At 49.0% G+C, this 20920-nt stretch overlaps 1 protein-coding gene across 1 annotated transcript; it reads right to left on the minus strand.

Moving 5' to 3' along the window:
- Nucleotides 1-5311: 5311 nt before the first annotated feature.
- LOC141155265 (peptidoglycan recognition protein 1-like) lies at nucleotides 5312-16293 on the minus strand. The gene is made up of 5 exons (XM_073642070.1): nucleotides 16143-16293; nucleotides 15745-15823; nucleotides 13258-13459; nucleotides 12767-12885; nucleotides 5312-5558 (listed from the first exon to the last, which is right to left on the minus strand). Exons 2-5 carry the CDS (start codon nucleotides 15791-15793, stop codon nucleotides 5362-5364), a joined length of 567 nt encoding a protein of 188 aa, XP_073498171.1. The 5' UTR covers nucleotides 15794-15823; nucleotides 16143-16293; the 3' UTR covers nucleotides 5312-5361.
- Nucleotides 16294-20920: the final 4627 nt, after the last annotated feature.

Below are 20920 nucleotides of genomic sequence, written 5' to 3' on the forward strand. Positions count from 1 at the left end.
ATTTATAACCTGACGTCAGGATTGGGAAATCTGCGACTGCCCCGCGGCGGTGGATGGACGACTTCCTAAACCACAAGTACCTGAGAGGTCAGGAGACACCAGAGGAACCCACGGTTGTAAAGGAACATAATAAATCTACATTCCTTTAGGACCAGACTATTTCTTTCCATTTTTTTATTATTACATGAAAATAAACATTTTTTATTCTTTCCTCCATACACTATTTGAGGACTTGATTTTTTTGTGGGCTGACCTGTGTTTTTCAGTAGGAACATTTTGGGTACATATACTTTTTTTTTTTGTACAACATTGCCTTCATTTTTTAGGAATGCAAACAACCAGCTTTTTATATTTTTTGGGGGGGGAATAATTTTTTAATTAAACTTTAGTTACATTAATTTTAGCTTTTTTTCTCCTTGGGGACATGAACCTTTGACATGATACTTTAGAAGATGTGAGAGAAAAGAATCCATCTTGTTTGTCTGTGGCATCCATTTTGTCTTCACTCTTATGTAATGGTCATCAGGCAACACTGAGGGGCAGGGAGGTTTCACATTACGATTCACTCCCCTAAGGTTACTATTAGTTCATAGGTCAGAGGGAACTATTCCTTTGTCTCTGACCCTATTTAAAGTGCCACATGTGTTAATAAAGCAGAAGTCTTTTTCTAGTACACCATTATAAGGCTGTGCTGTACTGATTTCCCGAGCGCTCGTATCTTATTAATTTGGAGTTCGGAAGGCATAGAGGAGAGCATATTTCGCTCACAAAGACAAGGTATTCAAAAGCCACATCTAATAGTGATATGGTGACGGCTGACTCAAGGACCGTTTTATGCCGACGCTGCCATGATAAACCCTCAGAGGTCAAAGATGGCATCACAGGACGCCGGTAGTCTCCCCCCTGAGCCGACCACCTTAGATTCCATGGCCGCTATAACCCGGGCACCTAAGAGATGAAACAGCCAAGATCAGAGGTTTCTCCCATCCTGACCATTACTGTAGATCACCTCTGGCTTTCCTCAATGATTGCACAGGCTCAGCTTCCATGTACAGGCAATCACAACGACACGGGTACAGCACGGTGCCTAAACCTTGCAGGAACTGTAATGGCGGCCATACTAGTTGTCACTTAGCTTTCCCAAAAATAGATATACACGATATGGAGAAAAGTATTGGACACGCGTCTCGATCATTGAATTCAGGTTTCTCATTCAGCCCCATTATCCCCAGTGTATAACATGCAGTCCTACTGTTCCCGGGGTCGCCTCGTCTGCCTTTACTAACATGTGACAGAAGGATACGAGTACGGTCCTGTAACAAGAGCCGCCGGTGTAAAAAGTCATGAGATTCATGGCGGAGTACCTGTATGCAGCTGTACATCACCAAGCACAATGCCGAGCATTGGATGCAGTGGTGTAAAGCCACTAGACTCTGGAGGAGACGTGTTCTGTGCAGTGACGGATCGCACTTCTCTATCTGCATCTGATGGATGCGGTCTGGTGATTTCAGGAGGGCGTTACCCCCAGACTGCATTGTGCCGCTATACAGATGGTGGAGGAGGATAATGCTATGGGCTCGTTACCCGGGGGCGGCCGCGGCCCCTCAGCTCCAGTGATGGGAAATCTTAATCTTCAGCACAAGACATTGTGGACAACTGTAGCTTCGGCTTTAGACATTGTGGACAATTGTAGCTTCGGCTTTGTGGGAACAGTTTGGCGAAGACCCTTTTCTGTTCCCCATGACTGCGCCCAGAGCACAAGGACCATACAGACCTGGAGGAGAACATGAGCGGCCGCACAGAGCCCGGACCTCAGCCCCATCCTATAATGGAGATTGTGAGGTCGGCCACCCCCCAACATCAGGGTCTGACCCCACAAATGCTCTTCTGGATGAAGGAACAAAAATTCTCACAGATGCCTCCAAAATCTTGTAGAAATCCTCTCCAGAAAAACGAGAGCCATTTTAACTGCAGAGGAGAGAGTCCATATTAATGTCTATGGATTGTGACAACGTCACGGGCAAAGTACCTGGGGGGAAGATATGTTTCACTGAGGCTATTAGCTTCAGTGATTTGAAACCTAGAAGTTTGCTCCAGCACACTAAGCGCTGACAGGGGTTAATCGGCCATTTTTAATGGGCTAGGTTTTATGTGAACATCTGAAGAGCGGGTGGGAGGCTGTTCACCATATCTCCACCCCAGGGTGTGGTCTGGGATATAAAAAGCCAGCCTGTTGAATCATATGTTGTTCAGTGTGTCTGGAGAGGCTAGCTCCAGAGAGAGTAGCTCCTGTTTGTATAACCTGAACTGTGTGTTGTGCTAAACCCGGCCAGATTCCCGTGGACTTATGGACTATGCTATACAGTTATTTTTGTCTAAAGTCACTTGCCGGCTTGTGGCCGCCTTCACCCAGGACATGCAGTACCTCTTGTAGCAGTCACGCATGTTTGATGGGAACACTGCCCGCACTTCTACACTACCTGTGGTAGATAGGCTCACTCGGTTGCACACTGAGGTAGATTCAGGAACACTGTCTCATTAAATATTTTGTTGGTTTATTAAAAAATGACATATACCAACAAAAAGTTCATCAAATCTAACAAGGCCCTTCTGATATAATGGCAAAACAAAAATAACTGTACAGCATAGTCCATACATCCGCGTGAATCCTGACGCTCAGGGTTTAGCACAACAGACTGTTCAGTTATACAAACACAAGCTCCTCTCACTGGAGCTAGCCTCTCCAGACACACTGAACAACATATGACTCAACAGGCTGTCTTTTTATATCCCTGACCACACCCTGGGGTGGAGATATGGTGAACAGCCTCCCACCCGCTCTACAGCTGTTCACATAAAACCTGGCCAATTAAAAATGCCCGATTAACCCCTGTCAGCGCTTAGTGTGCTGGAGCTAACTTATAGGTTTCAAATCACTGAAGCTAATAGCCTCAGTGAAACATATCTCCCCCCCCAGGTACTTTGCCCGTGACTTTGTCACATGATGGATGTAGATGGAGGACAGAGAAGCTCTGGGATATGGATATGGGGGGCACATATTTTTCTTCATATAGTAAATGTAAGGAACAAACAGGTTCTCTTTCTTTTCTGATTGTTGCTGTGAGTACACGGCAGATTTTTTCTTATTTTAGGTTATTTATTAGTCTTTCTGTTAGGACTCCAGTTCTATCGTCTGAGGTGTGACATGTCCTGGAGCCTGACCTGCGTCTCTCGTCTGTTGTGCTCCTCGCTGCTCTGCGGTGACTCCCGGCCACTGTCTTATGTAAGAGATCAGGGATTTCTACACAAGTGAGAACGTTTCTCTTACTCAACACGGGGAATATTACAGTAAGAACTAACGGTGATTATTTCACAAGCTGAGGATCGCAGGACGAAGCTGCCGGATGTTCATACCTGGAAACCTCAACATTGTGATACAGAACACGCAGCTGTAACGTGATTTGTACTGAGAGGGGGTCCGAGTGTTGTGGGGGCTTTGTCCAATATTCATGTGAATGTTGTTACAGCCTCATTTTCACCATTGTGGCCATTATCCCAGTGACACAGATTCCCTACATCAGAAACCAACATCTGATCCGAGGCTCCAAAGGTCGTTAAAGGAAACCAGTCACTCTCCCCAGATGAGTCTTGTCTCCGATCCTCTAATCGCTCCTCCCTGGGTGTGATTGACATCCTCCATACAACCATGTTTATGGCAGCGCCGTCGCACAAAAGCAAGAGATTAGATTACCAAAATTTCTACTGTGATAGTGGATGGTGTGGAGGATATCAATGACGCCCAGGGTAACGTGATTAGAGGAACCGCAAATAATCTGAGCAAGCAGCACCCTGCTGGACTAGCCCTGATTCATTTACATATGCCAAGCTGCGGTCGGCATATGACCATTTTTAAGACCTTATCAGAATACAGAAATTGGCAGCTATAATATTAAAGAGGTGATTTGGGATGGGTAGGGAACCTGATAGGGACCTAATCCTCAGAATTGGTCAAAGAGAAGTCACGGAATAAGCCACAGAGACCCAGGATTGGCCATTGTCCCCAGATTCAACCGTTGGTCATAAAGTAAGCTACAACTCACCCAAAGTCAGCCACAGCCCACCCGGAATCAGCCACAGCCCACCCGGAATCAGCAATAGTGTCTACAGAGTCCATGACCCCTGAATACGTGGCTCCAAAGTGAGCCACAGTTTCCCCAGAACCAGCTAGTGTCCACCAAATTCAACCATAGTTCACTGAGTCAGCTACAGCTCACCCAAAGCCAAGCCCGATGACCATAGAGTCAGCTACAGCCCACCCATAGTCAGCCACAGTGTTCAGACTCCCAAGAATCAGCCACAGCTCACCAATAGTCAATGACAATGCCCTGAGAGTCAGCTACAGGCCACCCAGAGTCAGCCACAGTGTCCACAGAGTAAGACGTAGCCCACAGAACCAGCCACAGTGTCCACAGAATCAAAGCTCTCTGTGTGTAAGACAAAGATTACCCAAGGTCAAGTATAGTGCCCCCCAGAGTCAGTCACAGCCCACCTAGAGTCAGTCACAGATGCTGAGAGTCTGCCAGAGCCCACCACAGTGCCCAATATCTGCTGGACTCTCCTACTGTATTATCCCACAGCAAAGAGGGAGGGAAGGTCCTTGTACACATTAGATGAAGGTTGGCCGACGAAGCGATGATTTGTAAGCCATCTGAATGACCCAAAGTACATCTCAGACTGTATCGGTCAATATTGGATTTTTTTAGCTGATTGATGCAGTCAGTGCTTACAATCATCTAAAAAATCCAACACGTCCAACCGGTGTTATGGATCATAACAAAAATTCGACTTGGTGATTGGTTAAAAAGAACCCACCGAAACAGCCAACAATTGTTTGCTATGGTTGAAATTGGCCATTTTGGACAACCTTTATCTAATGTGTATGGGCATCATCAGGCGTAAACTCATCAATCCTCAATCTGCCAGGCTGAGGATGTGTTCAGTATTGTTTCTCCAGGGACAGAAGCATGGTGGCCCAGGACTAATAGGGTCTATCTATACTAGTGATCCAGGACTCTGCCATGGGATCCGAGCATCTATGTATTATAAAATATATATTATTTTATCTGGTCGAGATTGATTCTCTGTAAAGTTTATTAGTAAATGTGGGGACTCCACTGAGAACCCCTGACCCCAATGTCAAAGAGCTACAGTATGTAATGAGATCAATCTTAAATTATAGATCTAAAGTTTAATATTTAGGTATTTTCTGATCTTTCGGCATTTTTTTGTGAAATAACAGCAGAGTCATTGGTGCGGTGAGCGGATTTATTCTCCTACATTGCTTGCCGTTTACATCGCTCTCTATGGCAGCGATTCCTTCTTAGCCAAGAACCGGCCCCACTGCCGGAGGTTATTATATAAAGCGTCCCCAGGGCACGTTGTGCCGAGGACGTCGCGATGACCCTTCAGGGTGTAGTTTGGTTTGATCTTCTTGAGGGTGACTCCACAACGGATGAGACTTTTGGCTGCATTCAAGGCGTCAGAGGATGGGAGACTGTCTGGTTACAAGAGGAGAGGAAGAAAAATGTCAGGTGAATTACACAAGGAGATCGGTACGGCCGGACAGTGCAGCACGAGTGCGGCCACAATGCGACAAAGCCCCGCTCACCATGTCTGTCCTTACCCTAAATCCTAGCAGGTAAGTGCGCATGTGTAGTTAAAGGGTTATTCCCAAAATAAAAAGTTGTCCCCTATCCATAGAATAGGGAATAACTTGCTGATCGCCGGGGTCCGACCGCTGGGTCCTGAGATTGGGTCTCTGCAGCCCTCTCTTGAATGGAGCAGAGGTGCGCATGCTCGTCCTCCGGTCCATTCGCTTATAGAACTGCTGGGAATAGTGGAGCACTGTTCTCGGCTATTCCAGAGAGTCCCATAGACAATAAATGGAGCAGAGGCCGAGTGAGCACACAGATGTTCAAGATGGGGCTGTAGAGACCCAATCTCAGGACCCAGTGGTTGAAAGACGGATTTTGGTAAGACCTTACCTGTAAAATCCTTTTCAGCGAAGGAAGGAAGGGAGACACAGTCATTACTAGTGGGTAGGCGGAGCCCACATAGGATAGAACACCTCAGATTAAAAAAGAGTGTTGTCCGGCCCCTCCAGCTTGGGCTCCTCCTACTCCAGCTCTCCAGTCCGTACACAAGCTAAGGAAGAGCAAATATCACCAGCGGAGCAACATAACCCCTTCTGAAGAACTTCAGAGAAAAAACAAGAGACAGGTTATGCATATAACAGAAAAACCACACAGTCCCAGGTACTACTCACTGGACCTGACCACTGCGATGAGCTGGCAATGCTGGAACAGAGCCTTAGCGCGCCGACCTCAGCCCAGATAATCGCTATCAGAGAAGGGTCACGCTGCATCTGAAAACACAACAACACACTTCTGCCATGGGAGGGAGCTGTGTCTCCCTTCCTTCCTTCGCTGAAAAGGATTTTACAGGTAAGGTCTTACCAAAATCCGTCTTTCAGCAGCAGATGGAAGGAAGGGAGACACAGTCATTACTAGTGGGACGTCCCAAAGCAGTCCAAAAATTAAGGGAGGGAAAAAACCAACAGAGGCAGAATCCCAACAACCTAGAAAAATGCGCAACTAGCGCTAAATACAAGTTAACGATAACTTAAACTACAGCCGCCTGCAGGACCCTACGTCCTAAGGCTGCATCAGCGGAAGCACTGACGTCCACCTTATAAAACTTTGTAAAAGTGTGGACGGAGCGCCAGGTAGCCGCCCGGCAGAGTTGAGCTGCCGAGGCCCCATGATGAAAAGCCCACGACGAACCCACAGCTCTCGTGGAGTGAGCTCGAATCTTAATTGGACAAGATTCGCCCTTGAGTCGGTAAGCCTCTAAAATGGCCGACCGAATCCATCGAGCTATAGTGTCCTTGGAAGCTCGTTGACCACGCCGACGACCTGCTGGAATCACAAACAGAGAGTCCGATTTCCGAAAACCTTGAGTAATAGACAAATAGAACTTCAAATCCCGCACTAAATCCAATGAGTGCAAGGCCCGTTCCTTCGCATTCCTCGGTTCCGGACAGAGCGAGGGCAACACAATATCCTGGTTAACATGAAATTGTGACACCACCTTAGGTAGAAAGTCGCCCCGTGTGCGAAGCACCACGCGATCCGGGAGAAACTCCAGAAAAGGAGGCGAGCAAGAAAGAGCCGCCAGATCAGAAACCCTTCTCAAAGAGGTGACTGCCACTAAAAAGGCAACCTTCCAAGAAAGCAAAGAAAGGCTAACGGAGTCCATAGGCTCAAAAGGCCCATGTTGAAGAGCCTCCAAAACCAGATTGAGCCGCCAAGGGGACACAAGCGCCTTCCGCGGCGGAAACTGACGGGTTACCCCGCGAAAAAAGGAACGAACGTCCCTACGCGAGGCGATAGCCTTCCGAAACAGCAAGGACAAAGCAGAAACCTGACCCCTCAGAGTGCTAACTGCCAAACCCTTGTCCAGGCCATACTGCAAAAAGGCCAACAAATTGGGAATGGAAAAAATCCTCGGGTTCCTTGAAGAACCCGAACACCATGAAAAGAAGGCCTCCCAAGTCCTGTGATAGATCCTAGTAGTGGCAGGACCCCTGGCAGCTCGCAGAGTGGCAATGACTTCGGCTGAAAAACCTTGACGAGTCAAGATTTCGGTCTCAAGAGCCACGCCGTCAAACGCAGAGACTTCAGGTCCGGATGACGAACGGGCCCTTGGGTTAACAGGTCCGGGCGAAGAGGGAGAGGAAGTGGAGGCGCAGCCAGAAGCGACACCAGCGTCGAGAACCACGTCCTCCTTGGCCAGTCTGGGGCTACTAACATAGCCGGGACTCTTTCCAGTCTGATCCGACGCAACACCAGAGGAAGTAAGGATATCGGCGGGAACACATAGATTAGCTCGAATTGGTCCCACGGAGCCACCAGAGCAACCACCGCCACAGCCTTCGGGTCCTTGTACCTGGACATGAACGTTGGTAACTTGGTGTTGAACCTTGATGCCATCAAATCCACTTGAGGAGTTCCCCAACGAGAGCACAGCTGTGCAAAAATTTCTGGGTGAAGACTCCATTCTCCGGGATCCACCTTCTCGCGACTGAGGAAGTCCGCCGTGATATTCTGAACTCCCGGAATGTGAATCGCAGAGATGGCTGGCACCTTGGCCTCGGCCCATACCAGGATCCGAGACACTTCCATCATGAGCCTGGAGCTCCTCGTTCCACCTTGATGGTTGATATACGCGACCGCCGTCGCGTTGTCTGTCTGCACTCGGACTGGCAGACAGTTTAAAGGGACTGTCCAGTGTTGGAGGCAAAGGAAAATCGCCCTCAATTCCAGGATGTTGATCGGCAGGACAGACTCTTCCGACGACCATACTCCCTGAATCCAGAGATCGTTCCAGACACCCCCCCAGCCTGACAGGCTGGCATCGGTGGTTATGACCGACCACTTCGGAAGGAGGAAGGACTTCCCCAGGGATAACGCTTCCGGACGTAACCACCATTCTAGAGACTCTCGCACCCTGTGGGAGATGATGACACTGCGATCCAGCGAAGCCTGTGATCGATCCCAACGGTTCAGAATGAGCATTTGGAGAGTCCTGGAATGAAATTGGGCAAACGGAAGTGCCTCCATTGACGCCACCATCAAACCCAAAAGGCGCATACACCTTCGAAGGGACATTGCTGTCGAAGACTTCATAACCTGTACATGTCGAAGAAGACTTGCTTGCTTGTCTGGAGGCAGGGACACCACTGCTTTTACCGTGTCGAAATGCATCCCCAAAAACAGGATTGACTGCGACGGTTCCAGAGACGACTTCTTCCAATTGACCAGCCACCCGAAGTCCTCCAGGAGCTGAAGGGATAGATTGCGAGCCGTCACCGCCTCCTCCTTTGAGGACGCCACAATCAAAAGGTCGTCCAGGTAGGGAAGAACCGTAACCCCCTGTCTTCGAAGGATCGCCATGAGAGGTGCCAGAATTTTTGTAAAAACTCTGGGCGCCGAGGCCAACCCGAATGGTAGGGCCACAAACTGGAAATGGTCCTGACCTATGGCAAAACGAAGGAAGCGTTGGTGGGCCCTTCCGACGGGAACATGCAAATAAGCGTCGCGAATGTCGATTGACACCAAAAAGTCGTTCTGTGACAGGGCCGCCACAACCGAGCGAAGCGACTCCATGCGGAATTTCCGGGTGCGGACATGCCGATTCAATCTTTTGAGATCCAGAATGGGGCGAAATTTGTCCTCCTTTTTGGGGACCACAAAGAGGTTTGAATAAAACCCTCTTCCCCGGTCCTCCGGCGGAACCGGTACCACCACACCCTTCAGCAGAAGGGAATCGACCTCCTGCCGTAGAGCGGCAACTAGCTCGGGCTCTGACGGAATGCGAGATCGGCAAAACCTGTCCGGGGGTCGAGAAAGAAACTCTATGAAGTAGCCTGCTGACACAACCCGCGTCACCCAGGCGTCCGAAACGCGGGACGCCAAGTCGATTCGAATTGGAGCAGGCGACTGCCCACTCGAGAGCCCTCCAGTGAAAACCTGGCGTCAGTCCGCCTTAGCGGGCTTTTTGTCAGCTTCCCGCTTGTCTTGACGGAAGCTCTGTTTCCAGGGAGTGCGGGATTTCTGAGAAGCCTTTTTTCCTGAAAAAGAGGGACGACCCGATCCCCAAGAGGGCTGACCGGACCGTCCCCTGGACCGAAAGGGCCGCCGACTACTACCGGCACTAGGCCTGCCCGACGCAGTTCTTCGCTGTGGTAAGGCCGCTTCTTTTGCCTTTGCCTTGACAATCAGCTCCATGAGGTCAGATCCAAATAACTGACCACCCTTGTAAGCTAAAGATAGCAAACCTTGCTTGGAAACCGCGTCCCCGGTCCACTGTCTGAGCCACAGTGCTCTTCTGACTGTGACTGCCGAGGATTGCGCCCTGGACAGCAGTGACGCGGTATCCAAACCTGCATCACTGCCATATCGGGCCGCATCCGCCAACAACTTGAAAAGCCCATCCACCTCGGATAGCGGGGATCCATCCTGCCACGCCGTCCGTAGACGGTCCAACCAGCTTAGGGAAGCTTTACAAGCACACATGGATCCTAGCACCGCTCTGAATCCATGACCCGCGGCCTCGTAGATGAATTTCGCCGCCATCTCCGTTTTTCTGTCCAGCGGATCCTGCAGACTCGCCTTCCCTTTAACAGGCAGTAATGAGGATTTGCTAAGCTGGGATAAAGGGACATCCACTTCAGGAGAAGGAATCCAATTATCAATCAACTCCGTGGAACACGGATACAGTGCTTCAAAAAACCGTGTCCCCTGAAAACGTTTATCTGGACACAGGCGTTCCTTCTCCACTGCCCCATTAAGCTCATCCAGAGATGGTAATGCCAAGCGCGACCTATGCGACTCCTGAAACATCCGGGCCGACTTACCAGGACGTCTAGTTACCTCTTCCGGAAACTGTAACGCCTCCCTCATGGCTCCAATAAAAGCCTCTGCACGGCCCAAAAAAGAGGCAGAGTGCCCCTGCCGATCCTCCTTATCCGAATCGGACATCTCCCCATCTGAGCTTGAAGGGGAACCCCCCATAACAGAGATCTCCGAGTCGCTGCGCGGGGAGGGCAGTACCGGCCTGTGGCGCTTCCTGCCATGAGAGGAAGCTGACACCCAATAACCTAGAAGGTCAGACAGGCCATCAATAGAACGAGTGAGGGCCTCCATTTTGACCACTGCCCCATCACCGAAACCCCCGACCGCTGCGTTTGACGCCGTCGAGGACTCCTGCGTGTCAGACACGCGAGACTGATCCTGTAGCGGACCTGGGAGACGGTCCGCACCTCCTGGACCCTGATCTGACATGCCCTCACACAGTATATGGCAGGTTAAACCTGTCAGTAAGTAGGACAGTGTGGTTTCTTAAAAGAAAGCTGAAGGGTTAAAGCTCTTAAATAGAGAGCTACCCCAGCTGACCCCCAATTAAGGGATAACCGCCTAATAAGGGGTTAATGTCGCAGACTCCCCACAATCTCTGTGAAATGAAAAGGATGTGCGAGCCCCAGACAAAAAAAGGAACCTCTATATGAGGTAATAGCTGCAGGACAGCACAGTCTGCCACCTTATTGTACCTCAGAAAGGTGCCCTGCGCTGAGGGGGTGAGGGGTTAAGCTTCTGCCCTGACAGGCAGAAGCGACTCACCCAGCTGGCCGCGGTGCAGTGTTCCTTCGGTCTGTCGGGAGGAGAGGAGAGTGAGGAGCCCGATGGAAGCCGTTCAGTAATGGCCGCCGCGCTGTGAGGAGAGAGAAGCCGGAAGAGGAGGGGCAGGAGAAAACGCACGCTCAGAGCGCTTCCTGCCCGCGAAAGACCGGGAAGGCGCGAAGCCACGCCCCCCGCCGGCTTCAAAAAAAGCGCGCGCGACTCCTCCGCTCTCCGCTCCTGCCCCGCTTCCATGTCCTGCAGGCATCCACCTGCGGACAAAAAAACACAAATCACCACCTGAATACATAGCAGCGGCTGCCGCAGCAGCCGCTGAAGCACTCAAAACACATTAACATGCTGAGTACTCACCCAGCTGAGCGCCACAGGGACCCCCAGGGATTTGTGGCGCTGTGCCCAAGCTTCCCCCCAGGGCGGAGAACGCAGTGACCCCAGATGCGCGGTTTGCGTCCCCGCCAGGGAAGCATCCCTCATCCCCCGGGGCCGGCAGGGTTCTGCAGGGACCTCTCTCAAAGGGTAATGCAGATCCGCCAAGGGAGGGGTGGGGGTCCAGCAGCGCTGAGACCCCTGAGACCTCAAGACCACGGGGGTCCAAGTCTCTGTCCGATAAAAATAAAAAAATTTTCTGAGGAGCTGCTTCCAGCAACGACCATCCTCTGTGACCTCAAATTTTAGACTGGAGAGCTGGAGTAGGAGGAGCCCAAGCTGGAGGGGCCGGACAACACTCTTTTTTAATCTGAGGTGTTCTATCCTATGTGGGCTCCGCCTACCCACTAGTAATGACTGTGTCTCCCTTCCTTCCATCTGCTGCTGAAACCCCCAATGATCAGCAAGTTCTACAAACATGGGGTAATTAAGGTTTTTGGGGGGAGAGGATATTTATTTCATCCCATTGAAGTCAAGTTCTCATGATGCGTATTTGGTGCGGCAGCATTTTGCAGTCCTATCAAAGTGGATGATTTTTAGCTTAATCACATCTATGCTGCTTTTTTTATGTGACTGCGCAAAAATAGTTTTTTTGGGTGATTTTGAAAACTGCAACATGTTCATTTTTTCTGCAGAAACTCACTTTTTTTGGTGCTGTTTCTTCCCCAATCATTTCAACAGAGATACTGAAATCTGAGGGTTAAATCACTTTTCTGCATTTTCTTGTTGCATTTTCAGCAATGAAAAACTCGGTTTTTATTGCAGAAATAGTTTAGAAACTCGCAACAAATACTCGGCATGTGAACCCACTCTGAGGGGTCGCAGTTGTAATCTAATAGAGAACTAATGAGGATCTCTAAAACTACTTAAGTAAAACTTTTGGGAAACTTTGCAGTATACATGTAGAGTAGAAATCCCTCCTGAGCCATCACAGCCTCCAGCATCACCACCGTCCCGTACATTTCTATATTGGCTGTAATGCCGGAGCCCCTTAGATCCCAGCAGTCAGACCATCTCCAATCAGTGGTAATAATAAGTGTTTGAATGTCCACTTTCATCCTGTAACCCATTTCTCTACTTACTGAGAAAGTTTCCAATGAAAGAGATGCCGATGGACTTAGAGTTGGAGCCTTTGGCATGAGCCCCGAGCTTTGTCCACCCGCGACCTTCGAATATGGTGCCGTCATTTCCGATTATAAAGCTGTGAAATAACAAGAAAAGAATTCTGCATTTTGTAATGATCCTCTCCATCCCGGAGCCATTCATCAGGGCTGGGTCCAGATGGTGATATCTCCCATTGTCACTTTCCCTGTATGGTGTGCGGACTACAAATAACCGATACACTGACCACATAAACTCAACTAATACCAGTACTATACCATACCGATATAATACCGTCATAGGATTGTGGTTATCAGGTGTCAGACTAGTGGTGGTGCCGCATCCAGGCACAATGGCTGATGCACCGCACACGGATCACACTTCCCAAAGACCGGCCCTGCCGCTCACCCACATATGAAGATGGAAAAAGCTTATAAACCATCTACACCCTAAGCCAAAGCTCAATACTGACTTGTAGCCGATATCACAGAAGTTTCTGTTACGAGTGTGATGGTCCTGAATGCTTCTCACTCGTGCGGTGCAGGCGTCCCTTGTCGCGCAGGTCGTGGTGTCCGTATGATGGACGATCACCCAGGGAACGGGAGTCATTAATCCATCTTTGCAGTCGGTATTCTTTATACTCCAGGACGACTTCTTGACGATATCGGGACATCCTGGATGGAACAAAAATATTAGAAAGTATTATCATTTTCTATTTGTTGTCACAACATACATTGTATTCTGTGTTGTTCTTTTTCTATCCCAGAAGTTTTCAGTCCTGAGTTTGTTTCCCCGGAAAAAGCATTTATCCTAAAATTTACAAAGAAGCGAAGAGAAATGGCCATGAAATGAAACTAGGTGACAAAGCTTCTCTTCTGTCAGATAAGTCACATCGACAATCGTCAGCATCAGACGTTTCTAGGGCCCATACAGCCAATAAATAAGTGCACCTTGGCCGGTCTCCTGATTAAGGAGCACAGTGCTTACAATCTCTTTACTATAAAGCTTGTAAGTGCAGCTCTGATCCGGCCAGCCTCATAATTATGCCGCTGGTCCAAACTGTCAATCATCAAGAGCACGCCGCCCCTGAGCAAGTAGTAAGCCGGGAGGCAGGGGAGCGGTGCGCTCCTGATGATAGAAGATGGGAATAAACCTTAAGAAAGCTCTCAAAAGTTCCAATGAATGTAAGTCCAATCCAAACTGTCAGCTTCGTAGATCCGTATGAAACTGTAGTCAGGACTTGCGGCATTACTATAAGTGCAAAAATGCACCTATATTGTGCTCGAGTGAAACAAGACTGATGGTCGCAGCATCAGAGTCTCTTCAGCTGTCTATTAATCAGCCATTCTGGAAGGATTCTTGTGCTTTGGGGTGTCGGGGACTGATGCATTGAGGGAGCAGAGACCAGGTGTGCACTGGACAAGGGATATAAAAGTCAGGGCTGCAGATTTCATGCTGTGTGATGGGCACAGTACAACTTCCAAAAGCACAGGTGTGTACAGTAGACGGCCGCTACGGCGGCACAATTACGGCCATGAGCGGGAACCGTTAAAGTATTGTTCCCACTGGGAGGTTCTGTGATCTATAGCTCAGGGCCAGGCAGGAGAGACTCCTACGACTATGTGGCGCCCCTGCGGGTTCAGTCGCAACAGAGGTACTGCATCTCACCCAGAGGTGTGGTGTCTCCTTCTCTCAGGTAAGGACGGAGTACTGCCCAGGACCCACCCACCTGCATCCAACACTACACTACTCCAGACCAGCTGGAGGGGCAAGATGTGTCGCGCTTCCTGCTGAGCCCTGACCCTGGTTGCAGTGGGGGGAACCAAAGTAGGGGGAACCATGTAGTGGGTGTGGGTGGAGGACGTAGATCAGGGGAGCACTTGTTAGAAGTGATATAAAAGAGGGAACCATCTTGGAAAGACAGATCAGTCTGAGAGGAGAAGTAGTGGGAGCAGGAGCTCTGTAGGAGCTCTGCTCAGGAGCAGGGCCTAGCAGAGAGGCCCAAGACTGAGAAGGAGAGGAGGAAGGAGAGAGGAGCAGGAGAAAGGCTCCAGGAATGGGAAAGGGATCCCAGGGGTACGGGCAGTGCTGGAGGCCACTCGACCGCCCGAATCTGCCAGACGGTGGAGGGATCAAGCCGCAGAGGGGACCGGCCCCTGACCAGTGAGAATTACAAGGTTCAACTGGAAACCGGAGGCTTCTGTACTTTCAGGGTGCAGTTGCCACATCTGCACTCAAGTCACCAAAAAGGTAACCACATAGGATCCAGGGAACTCCAGGTTGCCCAGAAAGATCCGAGGAAATCGGCTTGGGACATTGTTTGGCGAGGCGCAGGGCAAGAAGGGTGAGGGCCAGCGCAGAAAGACGGCTGAGAAGGTCATATAGAACGGGGTCCTGTCAGGTACTCTTGAAACACCTGGGAGTTTGCTGAACCCCTGCTGGTGAACGCAGCGCGATGTGTGAGGCTGTAAGCTGGACAGTGCAACCTGAGGAACTTAACAACTGTGAGTAAACCCTGAGGACTGCACCCCACTGTCTCCGTCAGTTATTGCTGCTGCGCCATCACTCCTTGCACTACACCGCAACATCTTTAACATCTACACTGCCCTGGAGCTAAGCTCTACCTGTGGAGAGCGGAACCAACTCTGCTGCATTCCCACCAGCTCCAGAGGTTCTGCTCCGCAGCGGCGGCTCCATATAGCCGCATACCACAGGTGGCGTCACGAACTGTATATAAGAACTATAAATCCCCTGTAAATAACCCCTTTTATTGACCGCCCTGGGTCACGGACCGGGTCACCGCCACTGTGACATCTCCCCTAGCAACGACCGGCCCGGCACCGAGTACCCCACGACCCAGGGGGCACGTCAACTATATACAGCGTGTTCTGTATCCCCTATAGTAGAAAGCTCACTGGCAGTAATGTTCCCATTTTCGACCATATGGAGGGTAACGTACCATATGCCATGACGCAGACGGCCGATAGGAGCAGCACGAGGCGAGTCATAGTGACACCGGATAAAGACAGCAAACTTCTCTAAGAGATTGAGCAGACAAGGACATTACAGTAAATTATCACACAATACATTTGTATATAGACCACAACAAAATAATTCTGTATTAGCCATAACTAATAGAAAAAATCACGGCAGCGCCATATGGAGGGACACAATGCCGACTATTGAGCTTCGGAGCCTCTGTGCAGCGTCTGTGACCGGTAATTTCTCATATGGAGCAATGTAAAAATTTGAAAAAAAAATTTGCTGCAATAAAATATTTCCTATTGAAATAAAAAAAATTTTAAGAAAAACAATTCTGTGGCTGCAGTGAATGTGTGAGATTGCAGCGAGACTCACCTCCAGGACGACGATCCTCTGATAGAGGACGCCGGTGTTCCCATCACCTTTATCCAGAACTGAGAGGACAGGGAGGGACTTCGGAGGTCACACCATAAAATTAGAGAACAATTATCATTATAATACAGCATTTTGGCATCATTAATACGGGGATTTCTGAAATTGGAGGAGGGAACTTCCTGTGAATACAAAAAGGGAAATTCCAGGAACCAAAAATGAGGTCACAAATAGGACGATACATACAGATATGAAAAATAAAGTATATTAGTAAGTTCATTCATTTGACATTTTATAAAAAATAAGCAGATAAGTTTTTGCCTTTGCAAACATTGAACAAGCAGAGGATGCTGGGATACTCACGCTGCAGAGACCCTGCTGCTTGCCGCAAGCTCAGTGTCATGCTGGGTATGGGAATGACCCAGCGTACGACAAGGGGAAAAGGGGGAAGGTCCAGCAACTAGGAGGGAAAGGGAGAGTGGAGACCCCTAGGTAGATCTTACAACACCCTGGCTTCCCTATCGTTCATAAATAGATTCCTCACCTATCACCAAGCAGGATACCTAATCCCTGACTGACACTAGAGCTAGGCCCAAGAAACTCCAAGAAGAAACTAGCCGACAAAGGAATAAACTTCTATCACCAGCGATTCTCCAGAGAGACTGGGTGTTATTTAAAAGTCCAGCAAGGGTGTGTTAATTAGCAGCAGAAAGTGGAGCTCACCACTGGGTCCTACAGAGGGAGGGATGGTGAAAGAATCAAGAGGGTGTCTGCAAGGCCAAGTGCAGTGACGTTGTGATGCCTCATTCTCGAAAAAGCCCTTTTAGTTTACCCTGGGTGATGGGGGACTCAGAGTCGGGTCCTGTGATGAAAAGATGGGGTGCAGCCGTAGCCCGGACCCGACCCATGCTCAGGGCCGTCACATTAAAAGAGATGGTGTGGGCTCATCCGGGTTGAGTGGCTGATTAACGAATACGCCACCTGTGGCATCTGGTGAAGGGTCACCAGCGCCGCTGCAGTCCGCTGAGGCATGGTGTTTGGCGGCCAGAGATCTTACTGCTCCCACAGGCGGAGCAAGGCCTCAGGGCAGAGGGACAGGATGGAAGGGGTAGAAGTAGAGGGAGACGGGCGCCGCGTCTTGCGGTGTGGCGCAGAATAAACAGTCCGGAGGCCATAGGGGTGAACTTCCAAGGCTTCACTCACTTTAGAGATGGCAGAAGGAAGGCGACCCCCTGCTCCTCGCGGAGTCCTGCGGTCACCAGGGACGGGGGTCCAACAACCTCCGAGTAAGTCCAGCGTTCAGTCGGGACCCTACTGCAGAGTGTTCCTGAGCTACAGACCGAATCCTTTCCTGTCCGTGTGTGCAAATAGGCCAGGTCTCCCTCTGAGCTACTCTCAGAACAAGGCCACGGGTGGCTGCTCAGCTCCGTCCGATACCCGGTGGGATCCTCTGGGCCTACCGGGCTTTCCCGACCAGGACGTAGAGTAGCAAGGTCGGGTGTCGGGGGCCAGTACCCCTCTTGCAGCCGGAGTCCCTCTGAATATATCAGCATGGCGAGGACAGGTGGTGTACACCGCTCCGTCTGCATCCTGCCTGGGATCCATTTGCTGTGGAGCCACACTCTTAAGCTCCGGGCCTTCTTGGTCCTGGTCCTTGGCCGGGTTGAGACATTCCTGGTCTCCAACCTACCACTCGTCCCAAGGCTAAGGTACGAGGGCTGTGTCCCTTGCCGGTGTAGGCCCACACAGGATCTGCGCTCCGGGAGGGAGGTCACATTACACACAGTATATGACAGCACAGTGAACAGCCAGAGAACGACCACAAGAACCAAGATCAAAGATGGCTTTTGAATTAAATACTAAATTTAAAGTGTAACTAACTTGTAAGTCCTCCACCCTCACCCACTAACTGGTTCCCTTCACTCTTGGTTCCCCAGTCTCCCTGTAACCAGGGGAGCAGCACCTAGTGCATACTAGCTCCCTCTGGTGGAGAAATGTGGTGTTGGATGCAAAAGGTTAGGTCCCGACTATCACACTGTCCTTACCTCAGAGGAGGAACACCACACTCCATTAAAGAAGTGCAGCATCCCTGTGGTGGTCGAACCCTCAGGGGCGCCACAACGTTCTACAGCCGGATACAGAATGACTGTCTGTCACACCCGTGACACTCAGCTCCAATGTCCTCCCCTTGTCCAGTATCCTAGACCCCCTGCCCTGGCCTGGATCCTGACCTTATGTATCCTGACTCCGGTATCTGGTGCACTTTATTACTTACAGATGATATAATCTTGAGGATTACTTTGGCAATGAACGGATAGACCTTTATATGACACATCGGATGAAGATGATAGTAGGATAGCGAGCAAATCTGTGGACGACCCAAGACCAGATCCTAAATCAAGGAACATACACTGTAAAAAGGATTATAGAGACCTCTGAGGCCAAGATAAAAGAAGACGCAGTGATAGCCCGATCTTTATTTGCTACTTGGGCACAAATCAGACGTCTAGACAAGGGGTAATGTTTCTCCTTGTGTAGAGTGACATGCCAAGCCTAGCATGCCAATGTGAGGAGACTTTTAAGCCTTGCAATGCTCCTCTGGGAAATGAAAAAAGCTAATTACCTTTTCAGAGAGGAAGAGGACTAGAACACTAGTGCCCCCTATTGCAAGTAGCAATCCTAAAAGTCAATATCAACTTTTTAACAAGCCTTGCCAAACCAGAATCTCAGTTTGCAGACACTGTGTTTTGGAGTGCTGCTTCTCATCAGTGCAAAGTGTGAGATCTGGTTTGGCTGGGTGAGAGGCATCTCACCGGGATTCAAGGAGTAATGGAACAAAAACTTAAAAGAGTTGTAAAAATGCCCATGTATGACATCTAGGGGCTAAGCACAGAGCTCAGTATACCCGCATGCGCAGTTTGTCACATTAATTTTGGAGTGATGTATTTAATTTATCCATGATATTAGCTATTTAAGAAAATCCAAAATCTTGTTGTAACCTTTAACATTGGTTGACAATTCCTGTACGGAACTGACCTGGATTGGAGTACTGGTATTGCAACCACTAGGGGCAGCACCGGCAGATAGCGTAGTCAGGAATAGCCAGAGGTCGGTACACAGGAACAGCAGTATAGTCTTGAAGGATAAGTAGGTAGCGTAGTCAGAAATAGCCAGAGGTCGGTACACAGGAACAGCAGTATAGTCTTGAAGGATAAGTAGGTAGCGTAGTCAGGAATAGGCAGAGGTCGGTACATAGGAACAGCAGTAGAGTCTTGAAGGATAAGTAGGTAGCGTAGTCAGAAATAGGCAGAGGTCTGTACACAGGAACAGCAGTATAGTCTTGAAGGACAAGCAGGCAGTGTAGTCAGAAATAGGCAGAGGTCGGTACATAGGAACAGCAGTATAGTCTTGGATGAGGCAGCTGGTGAAAGGAGTGCTTGACTAAAGGCTGGGAGCTCAATAATCTCGCAAGGAAGGAGGTGCCAGGCCAGGTTTATACAGGTTGTTCAATCAGGAAATCACAGGATGAAGCCAATCAGGAACAACACAGGGTGGAGCCACTCAGGAACCACACAGGTACTAGTATCTGAGTTAGCCAGGAACTGTCCAGCGAGCTGAATAGCTCAGAGGGAAGAGCTGCCGCCTGATGCACAAGAGCTGCTGGGTTGGAGTCCTGACAATTCCTGTTCTTCTGACTTCTCAGCTGTCATCTTCTTATAATCAGAAGCCAGAAAAGATAATATATTATTACAAAGCTAGAGATGGAAGATACAGGATCCAACCATTGACAATAATAGGGACAAATCATATTCTTCCCTTACTGCATTGTGACCTCTGAACAGACATGAGAAATTCCCGCTCACCAATCTCTATGTAGCACATAGTCAAAAGCATCAGCATGAAGGATATTATACAGCAGTACTGAGCAGTGTAGCTGTGAATCCAGCTTTGGGGGTGAGATAAACATTTGCTAGAAAGCAGCATCATGGAGAATATTATACAGAAGTGCTGATCAGTGTAGCTGTGAATCCATCTACTGGATAAGATAAACACTTTCTAGAAAGAAGCAGTATTCACAAAATTATACAGCAGTACTGAGTAGTGTAGTTGTGAATCCATTTATGGGGTATGATAAACACTTACTAGAAAGCAGCAGTCCGGATGGCATTATTTAGCAGTACTGAGCAGTGTAGTTGTGAATCCAGCTAGTGGGTAAGATAAACACAAGAACGTAGCAGTCTGGAGTACATTATACAGTAGTACTAACCAGTGCAGCTGTGAATTCATCTTTGGATGAGATAGAACACTAGAAAGTAGCAGCACCTATTTTTGTGTGTGTCTCTCTCTGTTCCATCCTCCTCCATAGACTTCAATAGGCAGCTATAACCTGATACCTAAGTAAACATGTTTTAACTGAGAAGCATTTCAGCGTGGATGTTCACTTCAGGAGTGGAGGAGAAGGAAAAAAAATAAAAACTATTTTTCTGACTATTACTGAAAGCTCAAATGTTTCTATTTCCGATACCAAGTAACGTCCTATATTATAGATCACCAATGATGTAAGTGGGATGAAAAGATTTCCCATAAAATAAACGGAAACAAGGGACAGAAAGAAAAAGGCAAAGTAAAGCAGAAACTGAATCTACAGATAACCCGGCAAATCTCGGAGAACAGAGGTGTCATTGTAGCATTGTTGTATACCGGGTTGTCATCAGGCACTGATATTTGGGAAGTCAGGAATCCAAAGCTTCCTCTCAGATCTAAAGAATGATCCCTTGATA

Source organism: Phyllobates terribilis, unplaced genomic scaffold (genome assembly GCF_046119375.1).
Source record: "Phyllobates terribilis strain yellow unplaced genomic scaffold, ASM4611937v1 Scaffold_7__3_contigs__length_470593459, whole genome shotgun sequence".
Taxonomy (NCBI): domain Eukaryota; kingdom Metazoa; phylum Chordata; class Amphibia; order Anura; family Dendrobatidae; genus Phyllobates; species Phyllobates terribilis.